Here is a 23,159-nt window from a genome sequence, read left to right on the forward strand (position 1 = left end):
CCACAAAGCTAGTTACTAAGGTTAGGCTTCCAATGAGGGTAAGCGATGACTTTGAGTCTGTATTGTTGTCCAGCTCAGCTGTTCTAATAATAGCTATAGCCGGATTTCCAACCGACAGACTTTGAGAAATATATGTATAGATGGGTTGTATATCTATGGTTTATATATCTATGGTTTATATATCTATGGTTTATATATCTATGGTTTATATATCTATGGTTTATATATCTATGGTTTATATATCTATGGTTTATATATCTATGGTTTATATATCTATGGTTTATATATCTATGGTTTATATATCTATGGTTTATATATCTATGGTTTATATATCTATGGTTTATATATCTATGGTTTATATATCTATGGTTTATATATCTATGGTTTATATATCTTTGGTTTATATATCTTTGGTTTATATATCTATGGTTAATACTGACATCAGCTATATGCTAAAACTGCCATGAATCACTGGTTCTCTTTTACCGAGTGGACTTATTTATTAATTTATGATTTGATTAATTATTAATTTAATTAATTTATTGAATTTATTAATTATAAAAAAGTGCAAAACTTGTAATATGTTTGCTATTACTAAAAGATACATTGTAAACTAGCTTTTTTATTTACTTTCTCATCAGAAACATAACAACTCCATGAGGGCACTAGAAGAAGAAAAGAATCCTGTGCCTGTCTCTACTCTACAGAAAGAAAAGTTAACTGTTTCAACTGGAGTAGACCGTATTGACGTTCCTATGCCTATGTTTGGTGGACTGTATCAACTTGGACACAACCGACTGCACATTGTTAAGTGTACGACTGAATGGAACCAGAAAAGTTAGTATCGAATGGCCATTAAATCCTGTCTCCTTGTGACATATTTTCTGCTCACTACAGTACATACTGGAAGTAGGTAGATACTGGTTATAATTGGCTGATGTCTACGGACTTCTGCGATAACTGCCCTACATATTGATACTTGGTTTAACCAAACCCTGCTTTAGTTCTATAATTATGTACTGTACTTTTATAGCTACTGTTATGCCTACTTGTAGTTTCTTATTCAGTACAGGTAGTTCACATGACCTGAACAAGTTGCTAGACTTGGTAAAATGCTCAAAACTTTTATAACAATTAAATACTAAAATTAAAATATAAAATGTCATATAAGAACCGTGACCTCTGAATATTATAGAAAACTTACAAATTAAGCCTTCTGAATAGTGCTTGATGCAAAAGTTTTTTTTAATTGTGATTCAGGCAGGATACATTAAATAAAAACCTTAAAATTAACTGTGTTCAAATAAACTAAGGTGATTGAACCCTGTGGCTGCCATACTATCAGGTTGAGATTCATCAACACTTGTACATAGGGCAGACAACTTTGTAAAGAAACGAGTCTACCACTTTTAGTTCTTGTATACGTATTTGATTAGTTGATAATACGAGTTGCCGACGTTTTTATGAACTCATGCAGAACCGGATTTGAAAATTGAAGACTATACTGTAAATTAAACAGCCTATATTGTCTTACACACATGCTCCTTACTCATATGCAATATGGTACACACATATGGTACCATATTGTACACATCAGATGCAATATGGTACAATATGCATTTAGAGTATGCATGAGAAAATAAAATATTGTTATACCTTCAATAAGGTATAGTGTAATACCTGCTACAATATAGTGTAATATCTGCAACAGTATTGCGTAATACCTGCAACAGTATAGTGTAATACCTGCAACAGTATAATGTAATACCTGCAACAATATAGTGTAATACCTGCAACAGTATAGTGTAATACCTGCAACAGTATAGTGTAATACCTGCAACAGTATTGTGTAATACCTGCAACAATATAGTGTAATATCTGCAACAGTATTGTGTAATACCTGCAACAGTATTGTGTAATACCTGCAACAATATAGTATTAATAGCAAATAACAAACAAAAATTACAGTACAACACTCTGGCGGGAAATCAACCCGTTCATGTCGCTTGTGTCATCTGTCACAAGAGGCACCTATTGATCAAAGCTATCATTCTTCAGACAGACATTTTTACATCAAACAATTGTCTGGACCCCGGCCAAACATTGTAAGTCCAGGGAAGTGAAGTTCAAAAAGGGGCAGTCGACTGTATCCAGCAAGACTGCTAGCCACTGGTAGCTTGATTCAGTCTTCCAATTGCTATATCAACCTTTAGTTGTTTTCTAATAAAAAACACAGATTTGCTCATTTAATTTTGCCAAAGGAAATAGCAAATATCAGCTATGCTGAGTCAATCAGGCAGAACTGGAATTCAATTCTAGAGCTAATGTTTTGTAATGAGAACGGGCGCTCCTATAGAAACGTTGTAACAAATTATCACGTTCGTATCTTATCGGCCGAGCGACACGCCACCCATATAAAGTACCGTCAGAAATTGTACAACCATCTCACATTTTGAGACACTGAGAGATTCATTGCTTTAATTTTGCTAAAAACCACCGCAAACCCTATATCATTAGTTGCAAAAAAATTTAACAAATTATATGGAGTGATTTTTCAATAAGCTGTTATTGGCAATTAATTTCATTTGAACGATTATGTGTATTCAACTGGCCTTGACAAAAAAACCAAAAGATACCCTAGTTATTTGCTTGTTGTATTTTCAACAAATTAATTTTGTGATACTATTGCAACATTATTAGAACAACTCCTGTAATAATAGTTGTTGGTCATGAAAAAGGCTATTATAGGGGTGCTGGAACAAGGAGAAATTTCTGAATGTAATTATATACAATATTTGGTAATTAAATGAAGTAACATTGCTCCAACAGGTACCAAAATGAAGATTATTGGGTCGTGTAATTATTGGAAGAAGCCTCCTAATATCTGGCCTCCTAATATCTGGCTTTATAATATAAACATCTGTGGCATGTAAAAAACCAACTAAAATCATAATATCTATGTGCACAACAAAATGGATCAACGCAGTTTCATGTGAGACCTCAGTGTAATGATCTCTAAATACTAATTTAGTCTGACTAGCTAGAGCTAAGGTTGTTCCCTCCAATATTTCAGCAATTTCTGGTGACAACTGTGGAGTCTGTCTAGTGGAAAGAAAAGCTATTATTGATAACATAAATCAAAGAGTTCGGAATCGCCTCGGAAACACAGAAGATGTTCAACAGGTAAAGTCGTTTTCTGCTGTTACTTCCTGTGTGATTTCTTAGATGTCATCTATTGCACTAATATATAGTGGAATAAACCAATTTGAAATGAGAAGACAACTACTGTAACTACTACACCATTAAAAAAAGAGTAACTATTGCTTGGTAATCTAACGTCTGACCTGCAAACAAAAAACTTGAAAATGACCTTAACTCTAAATTACTTCGTCTGCCAAATAAACAAAGAAGATTAATCTTTGCTGTCTTCGAGATGCAGGGCTAAGGATGTCTACGAGCTAGTTTTATGAACTATGATCTACATGTAAGTCTTTAATAGAAGGAAAGTTTCTTAACACTTCAAGTCTTGTCTCGTATATACAAGAATGTTCTCTGATCCTAAACTGTATAAACAACTTTCAATTGACTGCAGAAGCACAACTCCTTTTTACTGAATATCATTTTGAACCTTCAAGCTTGTAAAAATCAATGAAAAAAACAGAAATAAAAAGAAAAGTAAAAAGAAAAAAACATAAATTAAATATAGAGTGATGTTAAATGGTAACTGAAAAAACAAAGGCTGCAGTACACTGAGTCTGATAGAGTGTGTATTTGTTATGAATAGAAAAACAAATAGGTTTAGTGTAAAGCTCTTGTTGCAGAGAAGAACCTTTCTAGCTTTATCGATTTCTGGTCCTTCACTGCCAACAACTGATCAGTGTGTCATTAGAAATGTTCTGTCAGTAGCCATTTGTCATTTCTTGATTGGTTAGGAATGCTTTGGCGATATCTCAAGAACTAATTGTCCAATTGATTTAAAACTTCTAAATTAAACTGAAAATGTATAACCCAAAAGGTGGTTAAAGTTTCGAAATTCTACATAAATCGAAAGTTTGAAAAAACAAAGCAATATCAAAACAAATCAATAGCAATGCAATACCTCTTATAACATAAATTTCAGATAAGGTAAAAAATTATGCAAAGTTTTTGCTTCCTACAATGTAAAAAATTCCATATGACGTAACGTGACAAGTTGGGTGAGTTTTTAAAATCGATTTGAATGTTAGTTTATTTAGCTGCACTTGCAGAAGAAAGAACGCCATGCGATTAGCGTACTATTTATTATATATAACTTTCACGACATTCTCGTTTGTCATAATAGATCGTTAAATCTATCGACAAAAAGGCGAATAACTTAGCGGCCCGATTGTTCATAAATACAAAGGTTATCGGTAAGTGTAGGTGTTACAGCGTCGGTCTACCAGTCTTATTTTCACGAGTTAGAGTATCGTTGAAAATTATCTTTATCCTAATCTTTACCCGTGGATAGTAATAGACGACAAACAGGTAGACGACAAACAGGTAGACGACAAATAGGTAGAACTGCTTTTTATAGTAAAAATATTTTGTTGTTCTGCCTTGTTGTAGACCTACAAAATATTTGTCATCAGCTTTACTTTGCAGAATAGACTTTGCCGTTAAGAAAAATAAGCACATCGTTGTAAATGAACGTCAAAAATGTGCAGTTCCTATCAGTTTTATATTTTTATATTTACCGCAATCATGGTCTATAAAACCAGTGAGATTGATCATAAAAAGGAAAAAGTTGTCGATGCGAACCAATTATTCTGCAGTTATGGTACAGGCCACAAATCAAAATAGTCAAGTAAAGGTTTTTTTCTTGCTGCATGGCCAAAGGAGTGAGTTTAGAATGATCTTGGAACGGATCAGGCAATTTACATGTATTTTACTGCTCTTATAATGTAAAATCCCTATGACAAAAACGTTCCTGGATCAGATTATTTACGTTATAGGAGCGTCTACTGTACTTGCACGCATAAAATTATGTTGCGCTGTAATGGAAAACGGTAGCGTATTTTCACCCACATAGCGGCATATTTCACCCGTTGGATCCATCAATCTCGTGTAGCTAAATTGGTAAGGCATTTGCCTGGCGAATAAGAAGTTCCAAGATACGGATTCCTCATTCCAATATTTTAACAGCTATAGCTGGACAAACTGAACTACATACACACGGACCTTGAGATTTATATATAGAGATAGAACTAGTGCTGCGCGATCAAACCATATCATTCAATGTGACGATATATTTCAGTGGATGATTTTATATTTGGTCAGTTTTCAAATCAATGTGAATATCGAAGCCGATATTTTATCGTTAGGTCATTTATGTATTCACTCGAAAACTGGAGTTGTCTACTCTCCTTAAAACTGACTAAAGATTTTGAGTAGTTTTGATGCATCATTACTGCCTGCTTGTTTGTGCCTGAACTTATGATTAATTATATGATATAAACACTTGGCTTGTTGGTTTATCTGATCGGTCTTGTGGAGCTTCAAGGGCTGGTGGAGTCATTCACGATAGTGTTAACAACGTTATCACTGATGATCACTAATGTATTATAGGATTACCGCATCATAGTGTGTACCATCCTTCATGTGGTTGTCAAGAGAAGATAACTCCTCAGAACAAATATGACTGCGTATCAGCTCCACAAGTTACCTAGTTATCAAAGTTAACCTCATTAGACATTTTGTTGTTGTTTGTAGGAAGAGCCCCCTGACTATTACATACCCGATCACAAGGCTCTCAGGTACTTGTGTTACTAGAGCTTCCAATCTTTATAGACCTTCATCAATATCTTACTCTGCCAATTCAACTCAATTCAACTCTGTTAGATATAGTTCTATGTTGATTATGTATCAATCTATGTTGTTTTAAACACTTAAATCTAGGGTTAAGTCTTTCTTTTATTCAGGCCTACACTAAGAATTTATTTAACTAGGTATATTTTCTTTGACAACCTCCGTATGGTCTTCTTCTATTGGCCTTCAGAACTTGCCGACATTAAATGTTAATCTTCTTCAACATTTGTTCTTTTATTACTCACGATCCCTTAGGCTAGCATTTTAAACCTTTGATTAGAGAGCATACATAGCCATAGCCTAGCCTGTGTTTGCTCAATTGTTAAGGAGTGCGACAATAATCGTTGCTTTAGTTACCTGCAAAGAACTGAATGATGGATGGTGGAGCTTGTCGTAATTTTTTCAACCAAATAGAAAAAGATTTAAAAGTTTTCAGAAGCACTTTCCGGGTTGGATTAACTTGTTTTTCAAAATATGATTGTGCTAGAGTTTGTCACTATTGTATTACATTGAGATATAATTTAGTTTTATTTAAGTTAAATATTATAAGTTATAAATATATAAAATAAATAAAACTTATTAATTTATTTTATATTAAGTGGCAAGACTCGATATTATATCTCATTATATTATGTTGTACTAGTATGTTTGCCTGTCCTGTGCACTGTGAGAGATTGTCATGAGTAATCAGTACTGTATATGGAGACTTATCCTGCTTTAGTGGTAGGTAGTGGTAGGGTGCTTGCCATGGAATCTGACACCCCGGGTTTGATGCCCATGCAAGGCAGTTTTTTCTTCTTAGCGGCCTTGATGTGGCTTTGGAAGGATGGACGAACAGACAGCCGGATAGACGGACATTGCGCTTAATATAGTAAAGATGATAGTATATTATACCATATAGTATTATATGATAAATGGTATAATATATAATTGCAATTATTTATTGCATCATATATAATATAATTTATTATTTAATTATTATTTAATTTATTATAGTTATATTATATTATATCATTATTACATCTAATAATATTACATCTACAATATTTTGTATTATATGGTATTATGTCATGCCATGTTTTATTATATTATGTGTTTTATATAAGTGTAACATGTTATACAATTCTTTACATAATTATAATAATAGTACATTAATACATTTGTGTCTTCGCTTTACCTTTTTGCCAATTTTTACAGGACTTTCTTAGGAAAGAAGTTCACAGAAAAGACAAATGAAACTGCAGATGTAAGTGATAGTATAGATCGTCACATCCTTCCTTTACATTATTCCATTATCTCTATAGTTCATCAGCGTGTGCTTTTCTATAGAGGGAGTCGTCTGTTCCTGATGACGTAAATAAAGATAGAATGAAGTTACAAGCTAAGGGCTCCTCACTTATGAAATCTAACTATCAGATGCGAATGCTATCACGTCTTCAGCTTCATAACAAGTCCCGGCAAGCCGTTGTCAAGAACAGTTTGGTTATTCCTAAAACGGTACTTTGATATTGAATCAATCAAGTTTCATTTTAGGCACATATTTGATTAAAAATCCTCGTGGCACGGTGCACTTGTATTAACATTTTCAAAGGGTTTTCTGTGATACATAAAAAATATAAGGAAATTTTAGGGTTTAAAAAAAGGTTTTCACATTTGCAGCATTTTATAAAGGATACACAACTCCTAAAATGTTTTAGACACTGCAGTAGTAACATGTTTCTATTACAACAGCGTAGCCAGTGCTCAGAGAAGAAAAGACGAGTTCGTAGGACCTTAGTTTCAATGACTTCCCTACAAGATGACCTTGGTAGTGACTCATTCAAGTTCTTGGAGTCTAAAGCCAGCAAAGGTAGGACTACTGTGTTCCCCAGCTAGATAGTTACCTCCATAGCTTGGAGTGTGTTATTAAGTTTTCTTTAGTTTATAAGCAAGTTATTACTAGATCAATGGTTGTGTGGTTGTGTTGTCTACTTGTGTGGTCTACTAGCTGGGTAGTCTGACTAGTGCGGTTTCACTAGTTGGTTGGTTTTACTAGTTGGGTAGTCTCTGAATGAGTGTTTATGTATAGTTTTATTATGACCACTAGCAATAGACTAGCTTTTATTTCATACTGAGTATATAGCTAACATACATGTTGATTAGCCTACCACTACAACCGTGCCAAGAGTGTGCAACTCTCTAGCCGATAGGAGCACACGATAGCTAACCTAACCTGTGTGAGGAGTGCATGATTTCCTCCTTGAACAGTTTGTTGGTTACGGTGCTGAAATGATGCAAAACAGCTTGGAGTATTGTCCCATGACTATCTCTAACAGTAAAATGATTAAAAGCTAAGCTTTACCTGTCTATCAGTACCTAACAGTAAAATGATTAAAAGCTAAGCTTTACCTGTCTATCAGTACAAGCTAAGCTTTACCTGTCTATCAGTACAATCTCTATCTAGTTAGCAATTGGAAACTAAACCAAACATTGCAGCTAGAATGAAATATAGAATTGGATTTTGTCTAATTTTTATAAAAAGAATATGGTTATCCCTGTTATCTCATCTGGTGACACTTGATGCTATACATATTATCATGCAAAAGTGGGCGCTTGAAGCCCTTCAAAGTTTGTGTTCTAACAAGAGCCGCTCCTTTACCAATTGTTACAGACAGTAAACAAAGAACTATGCAAACTTTTAAAGACCGCCACAAACAAGTTCGTCAAACTATATAAATACCCGACTAGTTCTGTTGCAAGTTCTCCAAAACAAAAATAAACACATAATCGATCTGATAACAATAATAATATTATACTAGAAATTCCCCTGTCATACAGCCCACGACCAAAGTGATAATGGAAGAAAGAAAGGGTACTGTTGGTTGAGAAATGCAATATTAGCAGTCAAATGGCACTGCAGTGCAATAGGAGAACTGCAATGCTAGCTGCAATGGTAACTGTAATGTACTGGGTGTTATTATGTACAACAAACAGCAATAATGAAAGGAAAAGATTATGTTTATATCTCGCCCCTGCAATAGGATAAATGCAATATTAGAAGTAAAATGGCAAACTGCTGTGTAATATACACAGTTTGAAAGTTGGTTGTGTTGAATGTAGAATGGTTTTGACAGCGATCTGTAACAGAAAACAAGCATTAGCATTCATGTGTGTCTGGAAGTTTTCTGCAAATTGGAGCAAAATAAAGAAATGTTCTTGTCATAAAGGGGCATTGTAGTTCGGCCCTAGCTTGTACATAGGATGTAAAGAAATTTGACTAATGTTCTAGATAATTTAATGAAACCTTCGGTAGTTGGACAAAAAACAGGCTTATAAACTGTGTACCACATTTTCGTACTTGTAAATTAATATTGCAATGTCATAATGTTATGATTTACTGAAGGTAAAACATACGGTCTACGTTTATTACAGAAACCTTTGGCAATTGGACAATGCCATAGACTGGTGAAATGTGCACGTTTTTCTACTATTTGTTGCATGGATTTATGGGCGTTTTGTTGGCCGATCTTAATTTTGATTAAAAAGGCTTGTCAGATTTTAATGACGACATTAGGCCCAATGAATCTTTCTAATTATGTATCATCCGATCAGATGGATAAGTTTTAGGATATTGTCAACAATTTTCAAAGACTTGGTAACATATTTAAATAGGTGTATAAGTGTTTTGTATCATTATTATACTTTAATGACTCCAAAGAAAAATGGTTAAATTTTTGGATGGGATTTCGGTAAAAGGGTTTGGGTATGGCTGTTGGTGAATACTTTTTGGGAGTTGTGTGCACATATGCATTTATCAATAAGCTCCCAAACACACTCGCTTCGCCCGTGTTTGGTCGTGGGATAATAATTATAATAATAGTAACAATAATAATGATAAAGGCACAGATCAGCTGAAGCAGGTTTACTCTGATGAAATTTAGTGAAAACATCGGATGAAATTCTCCATCAGGTTACCTAGAATTGAGTTTGAATTTTTGTGTAAAAGCAGTTTTAAGATGTAGAGTTTTAATTAAAGATTATACACTCCAGATTCAGTGAATGTTAAATTCACTTATGATGAGTGGGAGAGAATAAAGGAAGAAACACTGGCAGCACTGTATGACGCATCCCCGGACATCGATAAACTCTACAGGTACTGACAACTCTTTGTATGATCGTTTTCAAAGTCATTTGTAGTTTAGGCTCTATTTTTAATTGTTCATCACTTCTCTCTTTTGCGTTTTCATATAACCGCAGCACCATGTGTTTTTAGTCTTTACCTGCAGTTACGAAAAGTACGTATGAGCAGCCCAGAGATGTCAAGTACGTGCAATGAGGCTCAGGCATTACTTGATAGCACTGTGGCACAACTTTACCAAAGTATGACTGAACAGTGCAGAGAAAATGTGAACCTGAATAAGATGCAAGATACCGATATGGAGAAACTGAATGTACGTAGTTAGCAGAGCATATCACTGCTGATAATTATTGCTAGAAAAATATAGTAGTTGAAATACTTATAGAAGATTACAGAAACTAGAGAAACAATTTTTTTGACCTATGATGTAGAACACGATGATTTTTGCACTTTCCATACGCAGTATATACACAGCAGCTAGTAGATACCAACTAGTAGATACCAACTAGTAGATACCAACTAGTAGACACCAACTAATAGACACCAACTAATAGACACCAACTAGTAGACATCAGATAATAGACACCAACTAGTAGACACCAACTAGTAGATACCAACTAGTAGATGCCAACTAGCAGACACCAACTAATAGACACCAACTAGTAGACATCAGATAATAGACACCAACTAGTAGACACTAACTAGTAGACACCAACTAGTAGTCGTCAACTAGTTAGCCACCCACTAGTAGACACCAACTAGTAGACAATGACTCATAGCCATTGAGGAATAATAACTAAAAGATAATAAATACTGATTAATAAACATTTAACAGATATTAACTTCTGGATTTTACCATGTTTGAAATTTGTAATGACTCATAAATTTTAAATTTCAAGCTAATACAAACATTGTCATAAATTAAACTATGTTACTGCTCTGCTTATATACAAGGAACCCTGAACATCTACCAGATGGAATGTTCGTTGCTATTCCTGTGATATAATTTCAGTCTGCTCATTCTTACACTTCTAGAATTGAGACAGCCTCAGACTAGATGGGAACTCTCTCTCTCTGCCTAGCAGCTTTTCCTCAAGTTGCCCATCTCTCACTATGCTTTGACGGTTTAGTGCGCTAAACATATTAATTTTACCTGTAGTTGGTACAGGAAAAAACTGCCTTCCAACACACCGGTATTTTTGACAGAGCTGACTGACCAACTACAGTATGTATATTGATTACTGTACCAACATTCTAAACTAAATAAAGAACTCTAATATTATAACAATCTAATAATGTGACTGACTTTTATTGACCAGATGAACAACAAGATGTCACAAAATAAATATAGACAATATTTGCCCCTCTAATATCAGGTCTTTAGTAGCATATCAAGTCTTCTTGCAACATATCAAGCCTGTTTGCATCATAGGCTAGAATCTAAATGTGACCTTGACTCTTTGAGGTCATATTTCAACTGCTCATCTACTGGCATCGTAGACTGTATCTGGTTTCGTAGGTCAATGTTCCAATACACAATCAGTAATATAATATACTCCCACTCGATAGCAAAGTGATTTGGACAGCTGATCCAACTTTTATAAGACAAATCTTACTGACACAGTGAAACGAGTCACAACGACTCAAGTCTCAACAACAACCAGCAGTCTGCTGGTACTGATGACTGATGACTGATAATGGATGACTGATAACTGAGCTCGGTTTTTTAATTATGAATTATATCAGAAATTCCCAACCAGGGAGGAATTCCACCTAGGGAGAGAATTTTGAATATACAAGGGGGAAAAAAGAGGTGTCTGATTTGATAAATTTTTAATTCATGTCCTGCAGTGCCGTGTGATCTTGGGCTTCATCATTTAACATTTTGGTTTTATTTATAACACCAGTTGCTAATAATGAGATACCAGTCAGAACCCAGATATATGTGAAAGCATCCATCTGAATTCTGATTGGATAGTAAGCTAACCTAGTCATAAACCAATTCACTTCCATGCTGAAGGTCATGTATTGTTGTATGTTGTATGCGTACTGTATAAAAATCTATATTATGTTATATGTATAGATATGTACAATAAAATGGGATTATAATTTGTATCAGTTGTTTGTAGTCATGTGAGTTAAAAGTGCTGGTGAATCAAATTTATGAAAAGATTTATGAATTGATTGAAAAGGGTTGGGAACCCCTGAATTAAATTATTAATAACTGTATAACTTTTAACACATGACTATACTTGCTTATGAGTGTTTTGATCTTTTGTTAGTTTTCAAACTAAAATGGATATGCAAGCTATTAATTACTTATTGTCATCAGCTGTTTATATTGAACTTCTGTGATTAACTTTCCAACAATTTTCACAGTTTATGAAATCCTGCAACTAGCAACATTGCATATTTTAATATCCTCGTGTGAAATGCTGCTTTTCTAATAAGTAGATAGATGCATTTAATACATCGTAAGATTCTTTTCTGGTCTGTTGTTTGGGCTATGAACTTGGTTCTGCTGCCTCCTTCAAAGTAGACTCACACATGTTTAACTGAAAAACATTTTTTCTGCTTAGCTTGTCAGCTTCTTTTGCCCATTACCAGAACTCATTGAGCTAAAATGCCAAACTCACTCTGTCCTGTATATGTGTAGAACTCGGAATGCCCGGCGTTGCACGGGTATTAAAAACAGCTTATAAAACAGCGGCAGGTAATGTATTTGCCTGCCACTTGCCAGTAACTTGGCACATTGCTAATGGCTAATTTGAGTAGGCTAGTAACTTACTAATAAGAGCCGCTAGAGCAAGCTTGGGTCACGTTGCATAACGCATAGCGGTATTTCCACCCAGATATTGACTCATATTGCCTAATGAATCTGTCAATCTTACGCAGCTCAAAGGGTTAGTGTGTTGTCTGGTCAGCGGGAGGTTCTGAGATCAAATCGTTTGTGATATGGATTCATTCCAATATTTTAGTAACTATAGCTAAACAAACCGACGCACACACACAGGCACTCAAACTTTGAGATATATACATGTATATATAATTGTTGGAAACACCGAAGAATAAAGGTGGTCATCATGCATCCAAAGTTCTTGCATGTCTTTTAGACTCTTCTCATCGCAATGCAGACTCTACGTCAGCAACTTGAGCAGTTCAACATCTTTGATCGTGATGGAATACTTAAAATCTCAGAGGCCAAGGTGAAGGAACGAATCAGAAAATGCATCGCCATAGCAACAAGGACTAAAAACAAGTAAGGTAATACGTCACCATAGCAACGGAGACTAAAAATAATTAATGTAAAGCATTGGCATAGCGACGAAGAAGTATGAATACATTCAGTAGAGAATAAAAACTATTATTACTATTATTATTATTATAGGCACTGTGAATACACAACAGTTTAGTATTTGATATATCCTTGAATATTTCTCTGGCCACATTTTATTCTTCCTGAAATGTTCTCATTTTAATACTAAGATACTTCTAATACTGAAGATATCTAATGCATCATATAATGTACAACCGAGATGACTCATTGCCTAGTGACCTTGACCTCTAACTCAGCTAACTAATAACTGATGACTAGGATGGCTCATTCATAATACTGATGAATCACTTTCCTGTTTAGATCTGAGCTACATTCTACCATAACAGTTATTAGCAATATACTGCTAATACACATGTATATATACATGTGTATTTATATGTAGAGCACAGGTATTTATATGTAGAGCACAGGTATTTATATATATAGAGCACAGGTATTTATATGTAGAGCACAAGTAAATATATGTAGAGCACAGGTATTTATATGTAGAACACAGGTATTTATATTTAGAACACAGGTATTTATATGTAGAGCACATGTGTTTTAGTAAAACATTAGCAAAATGTTTAGTACTACAAGATGGTAGTTCATTATTACATATAATATACAGTATTTAATATAAAATATTATACAACAATATGAAATAATATTATTTTATTTTAATATAATATGGTATATAATAGAACATAGAAAGATATAATATAAAGCATAATACAGTAAAATCTAATATAATATCACAGAGAACTATGTAATGTAATATGGTACATATTACATTACATATTCTTTCAATTCCAAACTCTCGTATTGTGTTGAGGCATGGGGAAATGCTCCAGACTGCTACTTAAACAAAATTAAAGTTTTTCAAAACCGTTTACTCAGAATAATTAACAAGAAAGTTTATGACTTTTCAGCTAATCCGCTATTCAACCTAAATAGAATTTTAACTATTAAAAAGTTATACAAATACAAGGTACTGATAAAAGCACTTAACACATTTTATGAAACAAACCAAAACAGGACAATAACACATTTAACCACTCGTCAAACACACATAAACCTAAAAATACCATTGTTTAAATCAAAAGCTGGTCAATGTTGTTCGGATTATCAGGAGTCATTGCTATGGAATCTACTACCAGTTACACTGCGTAAAATTGTAAATGCTAATTCTTTCAAAAATGAACTGAAGCGCTACCTCAGACAACCAGACTAGACTAAACTAACTAGACAGACTTCTTCTGACTCTACTTTCAGGTTCCGCGCCTTGATTAGCCTTGCTACTGCGCGCAGGGACTTCATCATCACCTTCCCTGAAGTGCCATTTTTTTCTATTTTTTGTGTTCTTGTATACTGTGAGAAACACTCTTCATATTATCTTTTGTAGTTATATTATAGATGAAAATAAACAAACAAACATATATGATGTTATATAATATATTATAATATTAGATAATATAACATGATAAGATATAGCATAAGATGATAGAACACAATATGATGAAAGTTTGAAGTATAATAATATGCAATATAGTATATTATAATATACTATTATATAATGCAACATATAACATAATTCACAGAGAACTTCTCACTGATCTGATAATTATACTGAAAAATGAGCCATCACTCAAGTGCAATGACCTGATGGAGACAGCGAGAAGAACTGTCCAGAGTATCAACTATGATAACTTTGTATACAAGCACACCAACCGTCTGCAAAAGAAAGACTTACCCAAACTGAAAACAGGTGTCTCTTTCGTAATACCTAATCTTCAATGTTTTTATGTTATTTTACAGAGAAACCAAAATTGTAAATAAAACTAAACAAATATGTAGGCTCAGTTTGAACAGAGCAGGTTCTTTTCTTACCAAACGTGCGAGACTCATTTGAGGATATCTATGCATTTGGTTCATCATAATGTATGCATTTATATCAATAAATGCATACATTATTATGCATAATTTGACTCAATATTTACTATATTTTTACCTTATACATGCATATATATATCTCGGTGTTTGTCTGTTCGTCTGTTGGTCGTTTGTCATTCGTGCTATAGCGATAAAAAGATCTACTTAATGCTGGATTGGAACTCGAAACCTCCTGGCCTGCAGGCAGACGTTTTATCCTCTGGCGAAATGGCCACATTGTTACACAATGGAATAATTGTGGTCATAGTCATTACATCGGCTAAAATACGTATGCTTAATAAAATACTATTGGTTAGTACTAGCTCGCTTATTTTACTAATAGAAATCATTACGCCGTAACATAATTGTTAACTAACTACATTATTACATTTAATTAACTAATTAAAAATATTAACTCATTCGCACTCTACGCGAGTTAATTCGCGTATTCATAATGTTGCGATGCACCCACTGGAGTTATCTCGCCTCTGAAATTTACCTACTTAATGTATCGCTATTTTTAAATTATAGAAGAAAATTTTTGTTTAGTCGAAGAGAAAAATTTCTGGCAAATCAGACAAACATCATTGAGGCATATTTGTATGTCTCTGGCAAAAGTTATGACCAAAATAGTACACTCATTTCAACATCTACCCAACCCGGAAATCATCTTGGTGACTTAAAATTTTATTGTTCGTGATCAATTTTTTCAACTACAGAAGTAAATATGCAGATTCAAAAGTGGTGAAAACAGAATTCAGAAGACAGTAAAAAAACTACATAAATCAAATCAAAACATTATTTTTAATGTTTCTAAGTTTTTATTAACTTTTAATGTTGCCAATTTTAATCGTTATGCTCGAATAAAATGCTCTTTTTAGGCTGTCAGCCGTAGTCCGCCTAAAGTTATCATTCGCTTTCAATAGCATCATATTGATTCTTAGAGCTGTATATAAAATATGAAAAGTCAAGAACAGGGTTATTGAACATATTTTATTATTTGAAACATTTTTATGACAGTTTATTTGAGTTATATTGGCATGTAGATTAGCTATGTTTTGGTTTGAAGGATGATACTCGCGAGGAAAACTTCGAAATTAGAGTTTCATAATTTTCGTGTTCATGACTAACTGTATATGTATAAATAATATTCATAACTGTGCATAGTATGTAATAAATAAGTAATTTTAGTCATACTTTGCATATTGTGCAATTTTTATGGTGCAAGTTTAACTTTGTTTTAGCAGATAACAATTTCTTTCAAAATCGGAAAAATTCTGAAACTACCTTCTTTGAGACACAGATCAACATGAAAGGGATATGAGTTGTCTATATGAATGTAATATCATTTAAAAAAGGAAACTTGGCTGGTTCTTGTGCAACTTGAATGAGTAAATTATCCAAAGTCTGTTTCTTGTAGTAGTAAATTGAATTATGGCAACTTTCTGAAAAATTAGCGGTATTTAAGGGCTAATCGCCTGGAAATTAGCAGGGTGCAAATGAGTTAATTAACTTAAAGGTTGACTCGCAATAAAATTCACATTACAGTTATTTGGTATCAAAAGATTCACCATGTTTTACTCTGTTGTGTTGTAGGTGCAAAATATGTGGAAATGTGATTACAAGCTCTTAAAAGCTGAAAAAAACGAACAATTAATCGAAGCCATCAATTAATCGAAGCCATTTCGATGATGTACTCAAACATTGGGATTATTGTTTTGACACATGATGTTATCACATGAAGTTAAAGCCAATAAAAGGCTCAATATAAAATGTCTTGTAGCACTATAGTATGACAAACACTTCGGGTTTTACCGGAAAGCCCTTATCAAACATAGATGCTTGCTACTTTACAGTTTTGTTTCAGCCTGGTCTAATCATCTGGTCGTAATCTGATTATGTAACCCATCCTTCCTGCCAAATGGCGCAGACATTTTTTGCAGCATTTGTTGACTATCACAAGTGACCAACAGGCTTGTCATGTTTATCAGAGGATGATATGCACTCATTCGAGCTAAGGTTGAAAAATTAAACAAATTTTTATGGTAGGTTTTGAGATATCAGTGCTCAAAGTAACAGCATTACTATGATGACAAAATAGATGCGTAAGAACAATAGACATGGTTTTATTGAATGCGTAAAGTATATTTGTGAAAATATTTCGACAAATGAGGTTGCATGAAAGTGTAAACAGAAGTCATCTTGTACAACTACATCCCATTTGAGCCATTTTTGAAAGAGATTCTAACCTACGGCAGTCTCGTGGTGGCGGCGATTAACTGTTTGTTTTCAAGCTTTTAAGAGCTTGTAATCACATTTCCACATATTTTGCACCTACAACACAACAGAGTAAAACATGGTGAATCTTTTGATACCAAATAACTGTAATGTGAATTTTATTGCGAGTCAACCTTTAAGGATTGTCTAGTTAAGTTAAGTTACTAACAATCTCAAGCATTCAGTTAGTCTTTACTATAATAGGAGCTGTGTCTGTGTGTCCAAAGCAGTAGTTGAAGGCTTAAAAAAGATTGCTTGGACAGGATTGGAACTTCCAGTATTTGCTTTAGCAGCCAGACGCTCTATCATCTGTACGAAATATTCACCTTCTAAAATTTTAGAATATTTGTGCACACACTACTTTCTGTGCTTTCTTGGTACACCTGCCGATCTCTTATTGCATTCAAAACTACCAGGGTACTAGCGATACAAAATATCTAAAAAGATCAAATATACTAAATTTTAAAGAAGTCGAACTATCAATCTATATAAATTTCAAAGTCTGTGTATCTGTGTGTTATTCAGTTTGTCCAGCTATAGCTATTAAAATCGCAGAAGATTTGACCTAAAAACCTCCCCTTCGTCAAGCAAATGCCTTACTAATTTAGCTACGCAAAAGTGATGAATTCATTAGGCAATATATGACGCTATGTGGATGGAATGCGCTGCTGCTCTCCAAGCCGGCACTACGTAATTTTATGCGTGCTCTCACGGCTTTTATTTGTAAGCTTACTCAATATAGCCATTGAAAATGTGCCAGGCTAATGGCAAGTGGCAGGCAACTACATGTACATTACCTCTCATTGTTTATAAGCTGATTTGTAATACCCGTGCAACGCTGGGCATTCCGCTAATATTTACTATAATAAGAGCCGTGTCCGCTTATCTGAAGTCACGCTTAGAGATATCAAATAACTTCCAAAATATCAGAATTAATATGCATATAGTTATCCGCTGCGCATTATTGGCCAATTCTGCCGGAACAACGGACCGTCTGGGTGTCTATAAAACTATACAAAACTGATTTAAAGGCCTAGCTAGATGCTCTTGTATTAAAGGCAAAGAATTGGAGCGTCTCAGAGAAGAGTTGCAGAAGGTTGTGAAAGAAATCAACGGAATGAAAGGAAAGGCTTTTGATGAGTTGAATGTCAAGGTTGTTACTAAACTGATAGATGCTTTGGATCAAAATCTCAAAAGGTGACCAATTTTTTTACATCTTGTCTATAATTTGTTATAGGTAACGGATAATATAGGTATATATACATGTATGTGTGTGTTTACATACACGTGTTTACATACAGTTGTTTATATATATGCAGTTACATACATGTAGGTATACATACATGTGTTTACATACGTGTGTTTACTTATGTGTGTTTACATATGTGTGTTTACCTACATATGTGTGTTTATATATGTCCACCTACATATATGTGTTTATATATGCGTGTCTACAAAAATGTGTTTACATATGTGTAAAATGCTGCCAAACATGTGTATGTTTTTGCATTTCGGATCATCTTCATTTCGTTTCACTCCATATTAGTTTATATCACGCCAATTCAAGACAGGAAGTGATATGAAGTGACAGGAAGTGGCATGAAATGAAAACTACAGCCTTTTCATTTCTATTATTTTCATGGTTTCTACTTCTCATACCACTTTTTATTTTTCTCTTTGTCACTGATGGGCTTTAAGAGTTTTAAAAATGTGATCCAAAGATGTCTGTTCTTGTTTTTCTATTATCTGTTGTTATATTTTAAAAAACATTGTCCTCTATTTCTCTCTATCACTGCTGCCACTTACACTAGTTTTATTGAGGCTTTAAATCCTTAAACTTGAATAAAAAGGTAAGTTGTATTAGAGCAGTATAGAACCCACCAATAGGAAAGAGAACTGCATACGTATGTCTTGATTTTACAAAACTGGCATACTTCAAGAACTTTAAATGTTTTAAAACTAATTTACATACCGAGACAAATAATAGCTCAATCCGTTTTTGGTGGCATCGATCGAGGTTTGAGTACGGTTAAGTAATGCTGTCATTTGATCGGTTGGCTGTTCAAATGTCCTAGTGGTGTTCTTATGGTAGCGAACAAACATGACTGCAAACGTAATTTCCGATTTGCATTCTAAGTCTTTCACATAGATACAATAAAAATGTTCTTATGCTAGTTTTATACTGTGAACAGCAATTATGGATAGGCTAAAGTTAAACATTTCACTCTATACCACATACTACAGCAGCTGTTGGAATTGTGTTCTCCTGTTTGTAGATCAAACAAGACAGCATCATTCCACACACATAACGCCTTAGAACTCTACTTCAAGATCATTCGAGGAGTCATTAGACGGGTGAATATTTTAAAGAAATCTTTCTCTAGATACGTAGATAAGACCTGCCTTATATCAGATGAATCTAAAGTCTTTTTGCTAGTATAATTCTATACGTAGTGTGTGCTTCCTTATATCTAATGCTTTTAATGGTGTTCACCTTTTCTCATAACATCTAATTGATTATAATTTAAATATTTATTTATTAGCAGGCTTTATTATTATACTTTGCAAATTTTCAATACCAAATATTTCATTGCTTGTGCGCGACTTTCTTTCTGAAGTTTGTAATATATAATCTCCCCCTCTCTCTCTCCCTCTTTCCCTTTCTTGAAGGGAAAGAGAGAGAGAGAGAGTGAGTGAGAGAAAGAGAGAAAGAGAGAAAGAGAGAAAGAGGAAGGAAGAGAGAGAGGGAGGGAAAAAGAGGGAAAGATAGAGAGGGAGAGAGAAAGGGAGAGAGAAGGAAAAAGAGAGGGAAAGATAGAGAGGGAAAGAGAGAGGGGGAGAGAGAGGAAGAAAGAGTGAGGGAGAGGGAAAGAGAGAGCGGGAGAGGGAAAGAGAGAGAGGAAAAGAGAGAGAGGAAAAGAGAGAGAGGAAGAGAGAGAGGGGGGGGGGAGAGAGAGAGAGAGAGAGGGGGAGAGAGAGGGAGAGAGAAAGAGAGAGAGAGAGGGAAAGATAGGGAAGGAGAGGGAAAGAGAGGGAGTGACGGAGACTGGAGGGAGAAAAAAGATTGGCAAAAAGGAGAGAGGGGAAGAGAAAAGAGAGATAGAGAGGGAGGGTGAAATAGAAAGAGGGAAAAAGGGGGAAGTGGGAGAGAAAGATGAAAAGAGAGGGGAAGAGAAGAGAGGATTGAAAGATCTCCTCCCTCTCTCTTTCCCTATAATTAATAGAGAGAGGGAGGAAATCTGCAAGTGTTACAATAAGATAATAAGTCTCACAATAAGATTTCTCTCTCTTATACTATTGAGCACCATCAAATAATAATTGTTCTAGTTATTTAGGAGAGAGTAACTTCAAATGGTCCAGCATGTTGGCTTCACTTTAAGTATTTTGGTAAAGCTGTGTAACGTAAAGACGAAGCTAAAAGCTTTTAGTTACTGTATCTGATTCTTCTTTGTTAGGTGATTCTATGAACAGCAAATAATATTATTAATACAAAATAAAATTTGTAGACCGTTGCGGTACAATCAGGCTCAGATGATATGAACAAGCTTAGAAAGATTTTGAAAAATAAAGGAAAATCTCTGCCTTTTCGACTCAAAACCTTGGAGATTTGCCAAGCCATTGACACGTATGTATTTTTAGGTGACCTGCTGTAGTGTGTCACACTCTATTGTTTATTGTGACATTTAGATATAAATTTAGAGACTTAAATTTTTTGACGTAATTGTGCAGTCTTTTGTTGCAGTTACAAAGTTAAATTAAGGGCTTGCTAATAAATTATGATATTATAATATCATGTACCATATTATTTTAAATATAATATATAGCAGCCCTAAATTAAGCGCTTCCTAATAACAAGATAATACTATATCACCATATATTATTTTAAATACAATATTATAATATATTGCAGTCCTAAATCAAGTGCTTGCTAATATAAAGATAATATTATATTACCATATATATGTATTATATTATTTTAAATATACCTAATATGATATTACCTATAATAATAATAATTTATTACACTACATTAGTGTACACTACTATGCATACCATTTTTTGCAAACCTCATCTCCCACCTCTGCATTGCTTGCTTCTCATGGCCCTTACCTCCTACCATCTCATTCTTGACTCTGAAAATAACTATTGCCAAAAGTATCCCTTAATTTATATCTTTTGTTTCTGATCTTGCCTGTTTGATGCACAGCTTGCAGAGTGCAAGAGTTGCTCTAGAGAAGAGCCAAAAACAAGAAGACAAACGTGGAGTAGGAAAGCAGATAATGGTTCTTCAAGACATCTTTGAGCAGCTGATGTCTTTGATCAAGGAAGAAGGAGGTAAATATGCCACGTGTCATATTTCAGCCTGTCGCTAAATGTGTCTAAAACTACCTGCCAACACTTGTCAGCTAAGATGATTTCTAGTTGGCTTCGGAGTTAATATTTGTTTTGTCTTTCTTTGACTTTCATGAATACAAAATAATAATACTAATAATAGCTAATAATAATAAGATAATAAAGCTAACATGTTGCATGAATTATATGATATTATATTATATTGATTTCTGTAGTTGCAAAGATTGTTCCGGAAAGATTAACAGAGACTCTCGAAGCCGAAGCAAATAAATTGAATGTAAAACAAGCATGAAAAGATCACTGTGGGCTGCAGCAGAATTTTTCAACACAGTTGACTTACTTTGTTATTGTTTACTAAATATTTATTGGAATAAATCCGTATGAAATGTTTAAAGTGATTATGTATTGCAAACCATAAATTCACATGAATTAATTATTTCTTTCAAGTTGGTTCGCTATTTTTTTAGGCTGCTTTGAAATGGCTTTGCTACGTCACCATAATATGTAACCATAATATGTCATTATAATCAATTTACCCTAAGACAGCGCTTCTCTATCCAGTTTCATCACTGAACCCGCTATGACCGATGAGAACAATCTCGCATCACTTTGTTCTAAATGAAACAAAAATAGCTCAAAAAATAATGAAAAACAGACATATTCAGAATATATGAAAACAATATGTTATTTATAAGGTTATTCTAAGAAGAGTCTAACATTTTACACAGCAGCATTTTGACTTTTTTCCTGCTGTTATTATCTGATCAAAACGTGTTTCCTTGTGGGTGAGTGAAATACGCCGATCATGTTTAGTATTGATGGTGTTATGAAATTTATTTTTGATATATAAAAGAAGTTACAATACGGCTTCACAGAAAGATGACAAAAATATATTGTCTTCGTTTTCATAATTGATCTTTGCACCCCCGCGAACAATAGTTAGCAATCCGTACCCGCAATCGGGAAGCTCTGCCCTAAGATATTGTTTGCAATAAAAACTTGACAAATTAGAAGCGATATTTATCTATATATATATTTCTCAAAGCATGTCGTCGGTGGATCTGTCTGCATTCCGGCTATAGCCATTAAAATCTTGGAATAAAAATTCTGCACCGAAGACGATATGATTTCGGACCCTCCCGTTCACAAGTCAGGCGCCGTACCCATTAGGCCACAGATATTGATTTCTGAGCTAGCTGATATAAGTCGTTATATATGGGAGCAAATACCCAAAGGCTTTGCGTACTACACAGGGTCATAGCATAATGTCACGAGAAGCTGGTAGCTCTCATTAGTATTAAGCTTACTCAAATTTTCCATTGGCAATGTGCCAGGCTA

General features: G+C 34.2%; 1 protein-coding gene across 1 annotated transcript; it reads left to right on the top strand.

Moving 5' to 3' along the window:
- Positions 1-656: 656 nt before the first annotated feature.
- On the top strand, positions 657-22,126 carry LOC137397254 (uncharacterized). Its single transcript, XM_068083542.1, has 15 exons — positions 657-837; positions 3,074-3,183; positions 5,731-5,774; positions 7,024-7,072; positions 7,156-7,323; positions 7,558-7,675; positions 9,856-9,958; positions 10,079-10,256; positions 13,057-13,202; positions 14,861-15,027; positions 18,527-18,621; positions 19,713-19,823; positions 20,975-21,093; positions 21,676-21,803; positions 22,037-22,126. The coding sequence occupies exons 1-15, from the start codon at positions 657-659 to the stop codon at positions 22,111-22,113; spliced, it is 1,794 nt and encodes a 597-aa protein (XP_067939643.1). The 3' UTR covers positions 22,114-22,126.
- Positions 22,127-23,159: the final 1,033 nt, after the last annotated feature.

Source organism: Watersipora subatra, chromosome 5 (genome assembly GCF_963576615.1).
Source record: "Watersipora subatra chromosome 5, tzWatSuba1.1, whole genome shotgun sequence".
NCBI lineage: Eukaryota > Metazoa > Bryozoa > Gymnolaemata > Cheilostomatida > Watersiporidae > Watersipora > Watersipora subatra.